The sequence below is a fragment of the Cebus imitator genome, unplaced genomic scaffold (assembly GCF_001604975.1).
Source record: "Cebus imitator isolate Cc_AM_T3 unplaced genomic scaffold, Cebus_imitator-1.0 Scaffold42, whole genome shotgun sequence".
In the NCBI taxonomy this organism is placed as follows: Eukaryota; Metazoa; Chordata; class Mammalia; order Primates; family Cebidae; genus Cebus; species Cebus imitator.
Genome location: NW_016107357.1, coordinates 14954112 through 14969875, shown reverse-complemented (window position 1 = coordinate 14969875; position 15764 = coordinate 14954112). Strand labels below are relative to the sequence as shown.

At 39.2% G+C, this 15764-nt stretch overlaps 1 protein-coding gene across 6 annotated transcripts in view; it reads left to right on the top strand.

Moving 5' to 3' along the window:
- TARBP1 (TAR (HIV-1) RNA binding protein 1) overlaps positions 1–15764 on the top strand; it is a 74873-nt gene that overhangs the window by 36176 nt on the left and 22933 nt on the right. For 5 of the 6 annotated variants that reach the window (XR_001824533.2, XR_005199810.1, XM_017526563.2 and 2 more), the window contains exons 13-20: positions 2940–3037; positions 3873–4034; positions 7102–7316; positions 7738–7999; positions 8092–8280; positions 9645–9835; positions 10013–10084; positions 11601–11721. Coding sequence is in view for 4 of the 6 variants with exons in the window: in XM_017526563.2 (XP_017382052.1) it covers positions 2940–3037; positions 3873–4034; positions 7102–7316; positions 7738–7999; positions 8092–8280; positions 9645–9835; positions 10013–10084; positions 11601–11721 (1310 nt within the window). In the remaining 2 variants the exon portion in view is untranslated. The remainder of the gene's footprint in view (positions 1–2939; positions 3038–3872; positions 4035–7101; positions 7317–7737; positions 8000–8091; positions 8281–9644; positions 9836–10012; positions 10085–11600; positions 11722–15764) is intronic. The other variant, XM_037737794.1, reaches the window with a different exon arrangement.

The window sequence follows — 15764 nt, the reverse complement described above, 5'->3', positions numbered from 1 at the left end:
AGTGAGACTCCATTTCCAAAAAATAAAGATAATAATAATAATAATTTGGCTGTATTTGTTTTGGTGTAATTCTGGACTCTGTTCTGTTCTTTTGATCTAAGTGTTCGTTCCTTTGCCAATACCACACTGTTTTGGTTACTGTAGATTTATAATAAGTCTTAAAATATGTAATGTGATTCTTTTTATTTCTTTTGGCCAAAAATATTTTTAGCTATTCTAGCTTCTTTACCTTTCCATATAAATTATATCATCAACTTATGTGTACCTACAAAAAAAAAAGTCCTGCTGGGATCTCGACTGGAATTGCATTAAATATATAGATCAGTTTGTGGAGAATTGCTTTCTTATGCTGAAACTTTTAATGCATGAATATGGTATTTCTGTACATTTATTTATTTATTTAGAGACAGGGTCTCACTTTGTCACCCAGGCTGGAGTACAGTGGTGCAATCTTGGCTCATTGCAGCCTCCATCTCCCATGTTCAAGCAATCCTGCTGCCTCAGTTTCCCAAGTAACTGGTAGTGCAGGTGCTCACCACCATGCCCAATGTATTTTTAGTAGAGATGGGTTTCACCATGTTGTTCAGGCTGGTCTCAAACTCCTGACCTCCAGAAATATGCCCACCTTGGCCTCCCGAAGCACTGGGATTACAGGCATGAGCTACCATGCCTGGCCTGTGTCTACATTTATTTAAGTTGTCTTTGATTTTTTTTTTTCAGAGTTTTATAGTTTCAGCATATAGATCTTATACAGGTTTTGTGAGATTTATAACTATTTCTTTTGAGGGGAATAGTTATAAAAAGGTGTGGTAAATGATAGTTTATAAAATTTTGATTTTTAACTGTATGTTACTAGTATATAGAAATATGATTCATTTTTGTATGTTGACCTTGTATCCTGGGACCTTGCTGAAGAACTTATTAATTCTAGGAGTTTGTTTGTTTGAAGATTCCTTGGGATTTTCTTTGTAAACAATTATGTCATCTGTGAACAGGGGCAGTAGAATTGTCAGTAGTATTCCCTTACCTTTTTAATGCTTGTGGGGTCTGTAGTGATAGCTCCTTTTTTTACTCCTAATAGTGATTTGTGTGTGTGTGTGGGTGTGTGTGTGTGTGTATGTGTGTGTGTATGCATGCGCTTACTCATGTGTGCTCGTGCACTCTCTCTTCCTCTGTCTCTCTCTGTCTTTGTCTCTGTCTCTGTCTTGCTAGTGGTTTATCATTTTATTGACCTTTCAAAGAACAAGCTTTTGGTTTCATTGATTGTTTTTCTATAGATTTTTTTTGGGTCAATTTCATTGATTTCTGTTTTTTGTTTGCTTCTTTCTGCTTGTATTTGGTTTATTTTGACTTTTTTTTCCTTTTAGTGTTAAGGTAGAAGCTTAGATTATTGTTTTTTAGACGTTTCTTGTTTTCTGAAGTGACAGTGCTGTAAATTTTCCTCCAGGTGTTGCTTTAACTGCATCCCACAAATTTTGGTATGTTGCATTTTCAGTTCAAAATATTTTCTAACTTTCCTTGAAGCTTTTTCTTTGACCTATGAATTATTTAGATCATCTTTGGAGACTTTCCTGTTGTCTTTCTGTTACGGCTTTCTAATTTAATTATATTGTGGTCACAGAGCATACATTGTATGATTTCAGTTTAAAAAAATTTTTTTAAGATTGTGTAGCATATGGTCTGTCTTGGCGAACGTTTCATGTACGCTGGAAAAGAATATTATTTTAATAGTGGCTGACGTGTTCAATAAATGTCAGTTATATTCAAGAGTTTTCATGGTGTTCTTCAGTTCTATGTCTGTGGTGATTTTCTATTTATTCCTTGTATCTATTACTGAGAGAGGAACCTTGAAGTCTCTAACTATCATTTTGGTATAGACCATTTGCATTTAATTTAATTACTTAAGTTTTGGGTTAGGTCTGTCATCTTATTTTTATTAGAGCTGCTTTAATTATTTTTGTCAAATTATTCTCATACCTGAGTCATCTTGTTGGTGTTATCTCTAGATTTTTTTCCATATGATCTGGGGGTTTTGTGGTTTTTCATATGTTTAGTAATTTTGGATTCTATCCTAGCTGTTTTGAATATTACAATATGAAACTCCAAATCTTGTTTAAATCCTATAGAGAATGTTGATGCTGTTATGCAGCACACAGTCAACCTGGTTAGGTTGAGGCCTCGCGTTCTGACTTAGCTTCTGTGGGTGCTGGTTCTGCTGTCAGTTTTGTCTTCACTTTTTTGCCATGCTCTTTGGACCTATGCCACATGTGTTCCATCTGTTGACCTCTCTGGGACCTGGGCAGTGGCGACTCCGTGTGTTCAGTCCTGAAAGTCTGTGGTATGCTGATTAGCATCAGATCCATGCACGTGTAGCTTGGAGGTGAGCCCAGGAGTTCATAAACAGCTTTCTGAGGCTGCTTTCCTGCATCCCTCCCTCTCTAGAATCTCCTCAGTATTCACGGTCGGCTCTCCTGGTGTTCTCCTGTTTCATTCTCTGACCAAAAAGCTGGCACCTGTTCTGCTGCCCACCTTGTTGACTGCTGCTGCATCTGGTTACAGTTGGGAGGAGGACCAGAGGAAGGAACAGTAAACTGATCACTGTTCCGTGTCACTTCTCTCTGAATCTACCTGCTACTTTTTCCTTGTAGAGTTTTCAAATATCTGCTTTATGTCTTCCGTCCAGGTTTTATAGCTGTGTTCAGTGGTGGAGGGAAGAATGTCCCTGATTCATTCTATCCAGAACTGAGACTCCTACGTGACTTTTAAGATTAAGTATAGATTTCCCCATGAGATGAATGATTATTATATTATTGCAATTTATTTTTGGCAAGTGATTCACTCATGTGCTTAGCCCAGTTGTACATTTACTAGAATATCTTGTGTGTTTTGTACCAAAGAACTGCTGTCATTTTAGTCGCATGCTTTTTTCCCCCATACAGATGAGGTGTTTACTGTTCTTCAGAACTTTGTCATGTCTACTACAGAGAGCATTTCTGAATTTATTCTCAGAAGACTTACCATGAATGAGCTGAATAGTGTAAGTACTCTTTGGAATAACTTTTTCTTTTCTTTCATTCTTTTCACCAGTACAACACAGAAATGGCTCTTGCTAAAGTTGTCAATGACTGTTTTGTCATAAACATAATGGATACTTTCCAAACCATGTGATGGATATATTACGGACAACGACGAGGTTAGGCAGTGACTGCATTCAGCACAATTATGGCACATTTCACAATAGAGTCATCTGTCTCCCTGCCTGGATTATGAGACCTTAACACAATAAGGCTTAGTAATGAAGAGTTAAATAACTTGTCCTATGTCACAGAGCTAGTGAATAATAGAGCTGAACCCATTTTATTCTAGGTGCATGAGTCAAAAAGTTTGCATTTAATGCTGTCCCTCTTACTGGCTCCGAGCTACTGGGCAAGTTGTTTCACCTCTCTGAAACTTCGTTATCTTACAAAAGTAGGACAGTGATTTTTTTTTGTGAAAAGTGACTTTTGTAAACAATGGAAGTAGTCATTGCTATAACCATTATCACTGTTATTTCTGATGTACTCGCCCTGGGATGTAAGAATTGATAGATGGTAATTTCTGCCGTCTAAGGTCTCCCTCACAGGTCGGGAGACAGATGACTCAATCGTGAAATGCACCGTAATTGTGCTGAATGCACAGTCACTGTGGAAGCACAGAGAAGGAAGTCCTTAGCTCTGCATAGGTTATGGAAGGCTGCTTGGAGAAAAGGGCTTATTTTCTCCTCAGTGTCTTGTCGTAGTCCTTTAAGTAAACCTTTCCTGCCTGAAGACTTGTAGTTTTGTGAAAATCATGGACCTTGCTTGTACCCATAAGTGTTTTTATCTTTGTCTTAGGTTTCAGATCTGGATCGTTGCCATTTATACCTGAGGGTGTTAAACGAGCTTATAAATCTGCATTTGAAGGTTGGGTGGAAAAGGGGTAACCCTATTTGGAGAGTTATTTCTCTTTTGAAAAATGCATCAATTCAGCATCTTCAAGAGATGGGCAGTGGACAGGTAAGTCTCTGATTCAAGATTTGTAATTATCTTGAATAAGGTATCCAGCGAATACATATTCAGTTGTTACACATTATTTTGTTACCATACAAAGCATTTACTAAAATTCAAATTTAAAATAATACCCTCCGGTGATAAGATGTGGTTAAGATTGATACTCTTTTTTTTCTTTTTATTTTTTTTGAGACGGAGTCTCGCTCTGTCACCCAGACTGGAGTGCACTGGCATGATCTCAGCTCACTGTAACCTCTGCCTCCTGGGTTCAAGAGAGTCTCCTGCCTTAGCCTCCTGAATAGCTGGGATTATGGGCGCACGCCACCACGCCTGGCTAATTTTTGTATTTTTAGTAGAGACGGGGTTTCACCATATTGGCCAGGCTGGTCTTGAATTCCTGACCTTGTCATCCACCTACCTCGGCCTCCCAAAGTGCTGGGATTACAGGTGCTACCCTTAACGTAATATTAAACACATAAGAGGCATCGATCTTAAAACCTTTGGATACAGACATTTGACCTGTGCTAGGTCTTTTGCCCAAGCATGTCCAGTACGGGACATTTTATTAGTCTGACATCTTGGCTTCCTACCACATTTTCTAGCCTACCTGTCCACTGTCCACTGCCTTTCCCCTCCTTGCCACAGTGCCGTGACATTGCAACCACTCTAGGCTACATAGAGTTTTACAAATCACAAGCACGTGTCATATCTTCCTCATTGAGGCTGTCATTCAGTTGGGTCCCTCCACGGAGAATGAGTGCCCTCTCCTCCAATAGACGCTTGTCAGCATCTGGTCCCTCCTTTATGGACCAACTGGAATCTCTTTTCTCTTAGAGGTCTTCTTTGATTAGTATCTCACTCTCCTTCATTTTCCTGTTGCTCTTTATACCTTAGTTACAGTGTGTATTTCCATCTTTCTTGTTTTTGAAGGAATATATGTATACATATCTTTTCCTAGATTTCTTTGTTTTTGAGACTGAGGCTTGTTCTGTCACCCACACTGAGTTCAGTGGCATGATATTGGCTCACTTCAGTCTCAGTGTCCCAGGCTCAAGCACTTCTCCTGCCTCAGCCTCCCAAGTAGCTGGGACTACAGGCATGTGCTACCATGCCCAGCTATGTTATTTTTGTATTTTTAGCAGAGATGCAGTTTTGCCATGTTGGCTAGGGTGTTCTCAGACTCCTGACCTCAAGTGATCTGCTTACCTCAGCCTCCCAAAGTTCTGGGATTATAGGGGTGACCCACCGTACCTGGCCTCAAAGCATTTCTTTCTTTCTTTTTTTTAAATCCGAGATGGAGTTTCACTCTTTTGCCCAGGCTGGAGTGTAGTGGTACTATCAGCTCACTGCAACCAGCGATTCTTCTGCCTCAGCCTCCTGAGTAGCTAGGATGATAGGTGCCCACGACCACGCCCAGCTAATTTTTGTATTTTTAGTAGAGACAGAATTTCACCATGTTGGCCAGGCTGGTTTCGAACTCCTGACCTCAGGTGCCCTGCTCTCCTTAGCCTCCCAAAGTGCTGGGATTACAGGCGTCAGCCACTGTGCCCAGCCAAGGCATTTCTTAAACATAGCACAATAAGGCTTAGTAATGAAGAACACAGGCTTTGGAATTAGAGTTGCTAGGTTTGACTTCTGGCTTTATTTTTTGCTAACTGTGTGACCTAAATTATTTAACCTTTTTGTGTCTCATTTACTGCACCTGCAAAATGGGGATTATAGAGCTGATGTGGGAGTTAAAGAAAGCTCAGATAGGTTAAATCTTTTGAACTGTACCTGGCACATAGAAAGTTCTCAATAAAAGTTAACCACTTTCACTTAACATGTGGTAAGTGTTTAATAAAGTTGAACTTGGTCTAACTAGTCCAGGCTACTGAGAAAAACAAAGAAGGTACTTGATTGCTTTAATAATTTAATTGTATTATCCTAGAAGGAAATGATAAAGAAGATGCTTAATATTTCAGCATCCTATCTAGTATGTATTAGTCTGTTAGTGTTATGAAAGAACATTGTGAGTTCTAAATGTAGAACAAAACCATGAGCCATGCCACAGTAACTCTTATTCTTAAAAATCGGCTTCCTTTAGTAATTCACTGAATTACATTAAGGTTAGCAAGGACCATAGTTGGCTCAAAGGTAAAACTAAATTCTATTTTATATGTTGGCAGTGTTGATATGTAAAATTTTTCTGTAGAGATGGTTAATTTATTTTTGGACAGTGAGGGAAGGGTATGGAATAAGTAGAGATTTCCTTTCTGCTAGAGACATTACTGGTTGGCAGTATTTGAGAGAGCTGCTGCTGAAATCTCTCAGTGCTGTTTTCTGTGTCCGACTTCTTGCCTGCACTCCTAGCTTGGTGAGAGATTGTTGATTTCCTCTTTAAGTATAGACCTGGCTGTCTTGGCTATCCTCCTTTCCTATAGGTAGAGTTCCAAGTGTTTTACATGCAATAGCCCCATGAAGTAGATTCTGTTACTGTCCCCATTTTACAGATGAGAAAACTAATGTGTAGTATGTCTACACTCGTACTGGTAGTAACACAGAGCTAGGAAGCAGACCTGGGCTGTGTGGTTCCTGTGTCCAGCTCTTAACTGCTGGGCTACGTGACTTCTCCAAAAGTAGTGTGCAGCTGATTGAAGGAATTATTTGTAACATGGAGCCTTTTATTTTATTTTTTTAACATGTTTCAGCAGACAGTTAAAATAAGGCTCACCCACAGGAATACTGCATGCAAATGTGTATGTGAGTAGGAGGAAGGTTGAGAAGGACTTACACAGCAAATCTGTCATGTACTAGTTCCAGGTACTTGTTTACCAAATGAAAAGATCCCATTGTTGTCTTAATCTAAATTGCTGAGTTCTTATTGCCACTTTAAAATTGTTCACTGCCAATCTATAGAGAAGTAGTGAAAGTGAATGATGTGTGCTGTATTTCCCCTCATTTCTCCTGATACTCAGGAGCAGACTGGAAGAGGGAAAAGGAGAGTCTGAGCTTTCCATAGACTGGCAACTCAGGTCCTTACTGATTAAGACTTGTGCATGTTAAATAAATCATTGTCACATTTCCTTTTCAGGAGCCAACACTTGGAAGTCAGATTCAGAGAGTAGTGAGCATGGCTGCCTTGGCCATGGTGTGTGAGGCCATAGACCAGAAGCCTGAGCTGCAGCTGGACTCTCTCCATGCTGGGCCCATGGAAAGCTTCCTTTCCTCTCTTCACCTCAATCAGATGCTGCAGAAGCCCCATGCAGAGGAGCAGAGAAGTTATACCCACCCCTCAGAGTGCAGCAGGTACAGGGAAGGTTAAGGCTTAAAAAGCCATTTCTGTTGTTGTCATCAAGGGCTCATGATTGCCCAACATTGCTTATAGAGTTATAGAATTTTGGAGCTGAAGCTCCATTCAGGATGAAAGTGTAATATAACCTTATTCATCTCTGTTACTGGAGACTTGCCGACTTTTCTGCGTCTAGTTTTCACTGAATCATTTAAGATGAGCAAAAGCGCCTACTTTCAGAGAAGTTAGAAAATTAAGGTTTATGGGGTTTCCTTAGTTTTTGGTAGGTAGCCTGTTGGATAATGACCGTTTATATCTGTACACTCACACCTTTAGAAGGATAGTGTGCTACATGCAAAAGTCGTGGAGGCAAATTGGGGAAGAATGGCCTAGTAACTTTATTTCAGTGGTTTTTTTTTTTTTTTTTTTAAATTTCAGTGTTTTGGAAGAATCATCATCTTCCCAAGGATGGGGAAAAATAGTTGCACAATATATTCATGATCAGTGGGTGTGCCTCTCTTTCCTGTTGAAAAAATATCACACCCTTATACCAACCACAGGGAGTGAAATTCTGGAACCGTTTTTACCTGCTGTTCAGATGCCAGTAAGGACTTTGCAGTCTGCACTGGAAGCCCTCACAGTTCTCTCTTCTGATCAAGTTTTACCCGTGTTCCATTGCATGAAAGTGTTGGTTCCCAAGGTAAGATAGAGTGAAACATAAATTGAAGTGTAACTAGAGGAATGGCGAACAAAGTTTCGGAATAAAGTACGTATTTTTTTTCCCCCTACCAGCTTCTGACCTCCTCTGAATCACTCTGCATAGAGTCTTTTGACATGGCTTGGAAAATTATATCTTCTTTAAGCAACACTCAGCTGATATTCTGGCCTAATTTGAAAGCTTTCGTTCAGTTTGTTTTTGATAACAAAGTTCTTAGCATTGCTGCCAAAATCAAGGGCCAGGCATATTTCAAAATAAAAGAGGTAACAAACTTTATTTTTCTTTTTGCTTTTTGGTTCATGTGTGCGAGCTTCAGCACATGAGGAACATGACAGTTGTATTTGTAATTAGATTTGTGGTTCTTAATTCCTTCAGTCAGAAAATATGTTTGAACCTTCTTAAATATCAAGAGTAGGAATGAGAAAATCTGACAGATGTAAAAGAGAAGGTAAAAAACAGTAGTCTGGAGCCACATCTGCCCTCAGCAATGGTTTATTTGGTTCATACAGTGTTTAAAATTTTGATTAGCTGGCAACTTTTAATTGTTGGGACATCTGGCCAGGTACGGTGGCTGATGCCTGTAATTCCAGCCCTTTGGGAGGCTGACGCAGTTGGGTCACCTGAGGTCGGAAATTTGAGACCAGCCTGGCCAACATGGAGAAACCCCGTCTCTACTAAAAATACAAAAATTAGCGGGGTGTGGTGGCGTGCGCCTGTAATCGCTTGAACCCAGGAGGCAGTGCAGTGAGCTGAGGTCATGCCACTGCACTCCAGCCTGGGCGACAGAGCAAGACTCTGTCTCAAAAAAAAAAAAAAAAAAAAAAAAAAAGTGTTAGGAAATCTGTATGAAAACTGGATTTCTCCTTCTCTTGGAAAATGAGATAATCTAGCAACACTGGTCATTCCTCCAGGGGCAGTGTGATTGATTGCTGGATTGAGTAGGAGTAGTTGGAATGCTCTTTCCACAGTCAGTCTCATTTCCCCTAGATCTTGCAGGCAAATGTCAGGTGCCATTTGTCATTGCACTTTGGCTGGGTTTGTTTGTTTTTTTTTTTGTAGAGAAATATTTTTCCAACTGTAATTCTTATCAAAAGGTCTTGCTGGTTTCTAGAGGTGTTTTCATTTGCAGCCACTGAGATAGTAGGGATCTTACCAAGGTGGAATTCCAATGTACCTCCTGATCCAAGGGGAATGAGGAGAGTCAGATTCTGTGATTTGTCTGCAGTGCTGTGCTGCCTTTCTTGGTCCTTTTCTGCCCCATAGTACATACTTAGAGTCGCTGGTCTTTGCTGCCTCAAAGGAAGGCCACTGGCAAAATGCAGACAAAGGAAACTGAATGTGTTAGGGCTGCGGTATTTTCTTCCCATTGATTCTACTGATTTGGGCAGTTGTTTCCCTTGAAGAGTTCTGCATGAATATCACTATCAGTAAAATTTTATTTATTTTTATTACCAAGAGATGAAATAGTGAGCATTCTCTGATTATTGATCATCTTGCAGAGTTATTCTAACAATAAGGAATTTAACATTTTTTAGACCATGACTATGTTGAAACTAACAGTTTTTAGCGGCACTAATATTTTTCAAACTAAATCAAAGGATAAAATGATCATTGTATTTTATTCCAGATTATGTACAAGATAATTGAAATGTCTGCTATAAAGACTGGAGTCTTCAATACACTGATAAGTTACTGCTGTCAGTCTTGGATAGTGTCTACTTCAAATGTGTCCCAAGGATCTTTATCAAGTGCTAAAAATTATAGTGAACTTATCCTTGAGGCTTGTACATTTGGAACAGTGTTTAGGCGTGATCAAAGGTAAAAGATGCTATTATTTCAACTTGTATTAAGTGCCTGCTTGGGTGTAGAATTATCTCTTTGTTTTGAGGCTTTCAATTAGGAGATTATAAATTATTAGTTAACTTTAACCTTGGGGATTTAATTTTTTTTCTATTTAAAACCTGTTGTTCTTTATCAAATGTTTTTTATGGAAAGACTTATTCAGGATGTACAGACCTTCATAGAAAACCTTGGACATGACTGTGCAGCAAATACCATTATGGAAAAGTGAGTATGGTAGATTTTCTCTGTTTTTACATAAATATTAAAAATGTAACATCGTATGGCAAACATTCTGTAATTGCTAAATTTAATAAATGTTGCTGGTGATATCTAATATATTAATGAGATGAGCCTTCAAAAGTATGTTAGAAATTATAGTCCCTTGCTAATATACTGTCTTTACATCTTTCACTATTCACTAAAATTTGGTAACATTTTAAAAGTTTTTAGTGCGAAGCCCAGCATAAACAAGGAAATTACTCAGGAAAACTTAAAACCCCTTGTCTTTCTTTTGTGGGGATAGGATGATCATCAGCACAGACACTTTATTCTCCAGTCCTTTTTTTGGCTGTAAAGTTTAATATGAAATTAAAATTCACCATTTAACAAGTTGGTATGTTACACACAAAAATAGAATTACTCTTGGAACAGATTCTAAAATTTTTTGGTTTTTAAAAAACTCTTGATTGAGGTATGATTGACATGTAAAAAGCTGTACATAGTTAATGTGTACAACTTGATGAGTTTGGGGATAGGCCCTAAAGTTTTGATTTCTTGGCTAAGACTATTTTTATCTAACCACTGAATTAATTTTTTTGGAGCTTGCCAAATAGCTTTTTTTCAAGTTCTATTTTTTCACATGGCTTTCAAAAATGTGTATGTGTGTTTATAAAGAAGATTAAAATAACATTGTATCATTCACTCTCATTTTAGAGTTTAGGACATCAAATGATTATAATATTTAGATATCATAAAGTATTTATTATTCCGAGAGTCCTAACTATGTTTTAAATCATCTGTCCTTCCTCATTAAATATATTTATAGTTTTTTCATTGTTTTTAGTTATATTTTCTTGGCTGGCTTAGTGTGGCAATAAAAGTGAATTTTTCTAGTTGATGGTTGCCAGATAATTTGATTTTGATTTCTACTAGACACTTGCTTTGTTATTAAATTTAAATATGTATTCACATTATAACTATTATAATGGAATGTGAAAATACTAACAATTTCACTTTATTTATCTCTCCACATTTGGCTACTGAAAATGCCAGGTGTTCAGAGCACACAGTGCTTCCTGAGTTTGCCCCTCATTTGGGGAACGTGCACTGATAGCATGTGGTAGAGAAAGGCCATTGACATGTTTGACATGCACTCATGCCCCTGAGTGAACGGAGGTATCTGTGGTCCTCTTTCAGGGACAGGCTCATGGGCTGTGATCTGTTTTGTCCACAGATAAGGTGTTATTGACCTAGGGTCAGTAGCGTGTGCACTGATTCTCCAGAAGTCTAGATTAATTTGTGCTCACTCATACTTTCTGTACAGACCCTCCTTGTAATATATTCATTTGTCATCTTCTATTATCTATTCTGAATTTAAAAGTATTGTCGTTAAGTATGGACCTACTTAATTTTAGAAAACTTTGAGTGATTTTGGTTATGTAATGATACTTGAAAGTAATATTTGATGTTATCTTTCTGTTTTCAAAATGTGTTAACATAATTTATCATTTAATTTTTTTAGTACTAAGAGAGAAGACCATTATGTGAGAATTTGTGCTATCAAATTCCTGTGTTTATTAGATGGCTCCAATATGTCCCATAAGTTGTTTATGGAGGATCTTGCAATCAAGCTGTTAGATAAAGTAATTATATTTTACTTTAAATTATCTTTGTTTTTAACAAGTCAGAGGTCAGCATTTGCTCTTTATGTTGCTGGAATATGTACTTCTAAATCTATTCTGTCAGGAGAAAACACAGAGTTTATGTTCTGTGTTTTTAATTCAGTCTCGGCTAGGGCGGTCGTTGTGCCTCACGCCTAGAATCCTAGCACTTTGGGAGGCCGAGGCAGCAGAATTGCTTGAGGCCAGGAGTTTGCAACCAGCTGGGCCAACATAGTGAGACCTCGTCTGTACAAAAAGCAAAAGAGAAAGTGGCGTGTTTTCCCAGTAGTAAAGGTATAGGGCCTGCAACTGCAAGGTTGCTGGTTCAAATCCTCAGTGGAGCCAGTCTTAAATTTTTTAAAAAAGCCTCTTGGCAAAAAGAAAAAAGGAAAAAAAAAATCTTGGTTAGTAATTATCCAACTTAAGTTTGGTTTTAGTGAACAATAATGGTAATGTTTTTCCTGTACCATCTATATTTCACTCTGTATTTTCCAGTACCAGTCAAACCTGGTTATGTTTTTTGTTTGTTTGGTTTTTGTTTTTTTGAGACAGAGTCTTGCTCTGTTGCCCAGGTTGGAGTGCAATGCCATAATCTCGGATCTCTGCTCACTGCAACCTCTGCCTCCCAGGTTCAAGCGATTCTCTTGCCTCAGCCCCCTGAATAGCTGGCATTACAGGCACCCGCCACCATGCCTGTCTAATTTTTGTATGTTTGGTACAGACAGGGTTTTGTTCCCTGTTGGCCAGCCTGGTCTCAAACTCCTGGCCTCAAGTGATCCACTTGCCTTGGCCTCCCAAAGTGCTGGGATTAGAGGTGTGAGCTACTGTGCTTGGCCCTAGTTATGTTTAAAGTGCTGTATTCATACATTGCTGTATGTAAGAAATTGAATGAAAAAGTCAAAACTGAGAAAATGGCATCAAATGTTAGGAATTGATTGCTGTGATTTGAGAGCCCGTGAAAGATTACCCCAGGATGTCCTTCCAGTGTATTATATTGTTATTTCTAGATCTGGATGTGTGATGTTTGTCTAAGATTGATGAAAATTCCTTATTTATTCAGATAAAAAACAAACCAGCTACATTGCTCTTGAACCTGCTCAGTCATTTCTAAATGAACCTCATAGTGTCTGGAGAACAGGTTTAGTAAATCTGGAGAGATGTTAGATAGGAAGGGGTAGAGTTGTGTGTGGTGCTCTGTTCCCCGTTGAATGTTTAAATGACAGATACAGTTACCTGTCATTTAAAGCCAAGGTCAGTGGAGTGCCTGGTCTGCTTTCTGAGCTTGGTGTGGACGTATAGATGATTACAGAACTCATGTAAGTTCCTGTGTTAAAACAGAAGTGTTCCATCATACTTTTATTTTTTGAAGGTAGCAAGTCAGCTTTTTATTATATAAAACCTAGGAATTATTTTTTATGCAACAGTTCCCTCTGCAGTGTTGGAGCCAAGGAAGATGTCCCAGAGGAAAGTGTTATCGCTTTTCTAAAAGATGAGTATAGTTTAAAGTGTTGGGAACTGGGTATGGGTATTCTATCTGAACAAAAATACACGTTTTAATATATATTTAGCTGTTTAGATAGGGGGTCAGGGCTAGGCATGGTGGCTCATGCCTGTAGTCCTAGCAGTTTGGGAGGCCGAGGCAGGAGGATTGCTTGAGGTCAGTAGTTTGAAACCAGCCTGGGCAACACAGTGAGTGAGACTACATTGCTAAAAAAAGTATTCAGACAAAAAAGAGAGGGGGCCAGGAGGGTCTAATCAGGTGACATTTGGGCTGAGCTCTGGATGAATGAAGGAGGATACCAGGAGAGGACGCTGTTCGGAGACCCAGCAGGGAAAGGAAGTCCTGCACGGAGGATGAGGAGGCCTCAGGCCGGCCATTAGATCAGCTGTCTTGGTCACCTTGACAAAGGCATTTCAGTGAAATGGTGGGATGAGAGCCTAAAAACAATGGGTTCAGAAGAAAATGGAAGTTGATCGAGTAGAGACAGTGAGTATAGACTCTCTTAGGAGTTTGTCCTAGAAAAGAGGGAATAAAAGGGGTCGTTCCTGGAGGGAACCTGGAGTTAAAGAAGGGGCCTTTTAAAGATGGGAGATAATTAGAGCATAATTAGAGTTTGTATGTTGAAGGAAATGCTCCAGTAGAGAGGGAAAAATGACAGGGGGAGGCCAGCAGTAATCACACAGGTGAAACACTAGCCGCTCATACCCACTGGATGGCTATTAAGAAAACAAACTAAAAATAATGAGCATTGGTGAGGATGTAGCAAAATTGGAACCCTCATACATTGCTAATAGGAGTACAAAATGGTGCAGCTGCTTTGGAAAACAGACTTGAAAAAGCAAAACACTTGACCAGTACAGTAATTCTTAAAGTGTGATCTCTGGATCAGCAGCCTCAGCATCCCTGGGGAGCTTGTTAGAAATGCATATTCCTATGCCCTGCGCCCAGTCCACTGAATCAGAAGCTCTGGGGGTGGTGCCCAGCAGTCTGTTTTAATGAGCCCTTCTGGAGATTCTGGAGCTGATACAGTTTAAGAACTACTGGTCTAGCAATAATGAAGGCCCAGATACAGCTGGAGTACATATTTTTAAACTTTTAATTTTTGTGGGTCTATAGTAGGTGTGTATGTTTATGGGGTGTATGAGATATTTTGATGTAGGCATATTATGTGTAATAATTACATCAGGTAAATGAGATATCTGTCACCTTAAGCATTTTTCCTTTATGTTACAAACAATCTAGTTACACTCTTAGTTATTTTAAAATGTACAGTAACTTACTGTAGACTGTAGCCACCCTGTGGTGCTGTCAAATTCAATCTATCTATCTATCTATCTATCTTTTTTTCATTTTTGGAGACGTAGTTTTGCCCTTGTTGCCCAGGCTGGAGTGCAGCGGTGTGATCTTGGCTCACCACAACCTCCACCTCTCAGTTTCAAGTGATTCTCCTGCCTCAGCCTCCCAACTGGCTGGGATTACAGGCATGTGCCACCACACCTGGCTAATTTTGTATTTTCAGTAGGGACGGGGTTTGTCTATGTTGATCAGGCTGGTCTCAAACTCCCGACCTCAAGTGATCCACCTGCCTTGGCCTCCCAAAGTGCTGGGATTACAGGTGTGAGCCACTGCGCCCGACCTCTATCTAAGTATATTTTTATACTCTGTACATCTTCTCCCAACCACCACTACCCCTCTCAGCTTCGGTGGCAACCGTCATTCTATTTTCTATCTCCATGAGTTCAATTGTTTTATTTTTTAGCCCCCACAAATAAGTGAAAACATGCGAAGTTTGTCTTTTTGTGCCTGGCTTATTTCACTTAACATAATGACCTCCAGTTCCATCCAAGTTGTTGCAGATGATAGGATTTCATTCTTTTTAATGGCTGAATAGTACACCATTGTATGGAATACGTATTTTTAATGAAGTCAGTTGTGGCTAATGATTTTAGTTTTCTTCAGTAGTACCTGGCAACAAGTTGAACAGACTAGTAGGAAAAAGATATTCTGAGTAAAGGAGCACATTGAGTGGAACAAGTGGGACAGAATAAGATTTTGAGCTGAGAAGGGAATTTTAGAATTCTCAACTTCCAGTTGAGGACAGTGACTTGGTGAGGTCCTAAAGGCAGCTTTATTGACGTGAAGATGCGCCTTCTGAATGCATGAGTGATCTATTCTGCTGATTCCATTTTTAGTTGCATTGAGGTTGAGCAATAAATGAAACCTAAATACACTTATATTAGAAGAAAATTTTCTAAAAGAAATTATTTAGAGATTATGAGATTGTAAATATCATTGGGAGTTATTAAAATCTATATTAATCGGTGGCTCAAGCCTGTAATCCCAGCACTTTGGGAGGCCGAGGCGGGTGGATCTCGAGGTCAAGAGATCGAGACCAGCCTGGTCAACATGGTAAAACCCCGTCTCTACTAAAAACTACAAAAAATTAGCTGGGCATGGTGGCGCGTGCCTGTAGTCCCAGCTACTCAGGAGGCTGAGGCAGGAGAATTGCTTGAACCCAGGAGGC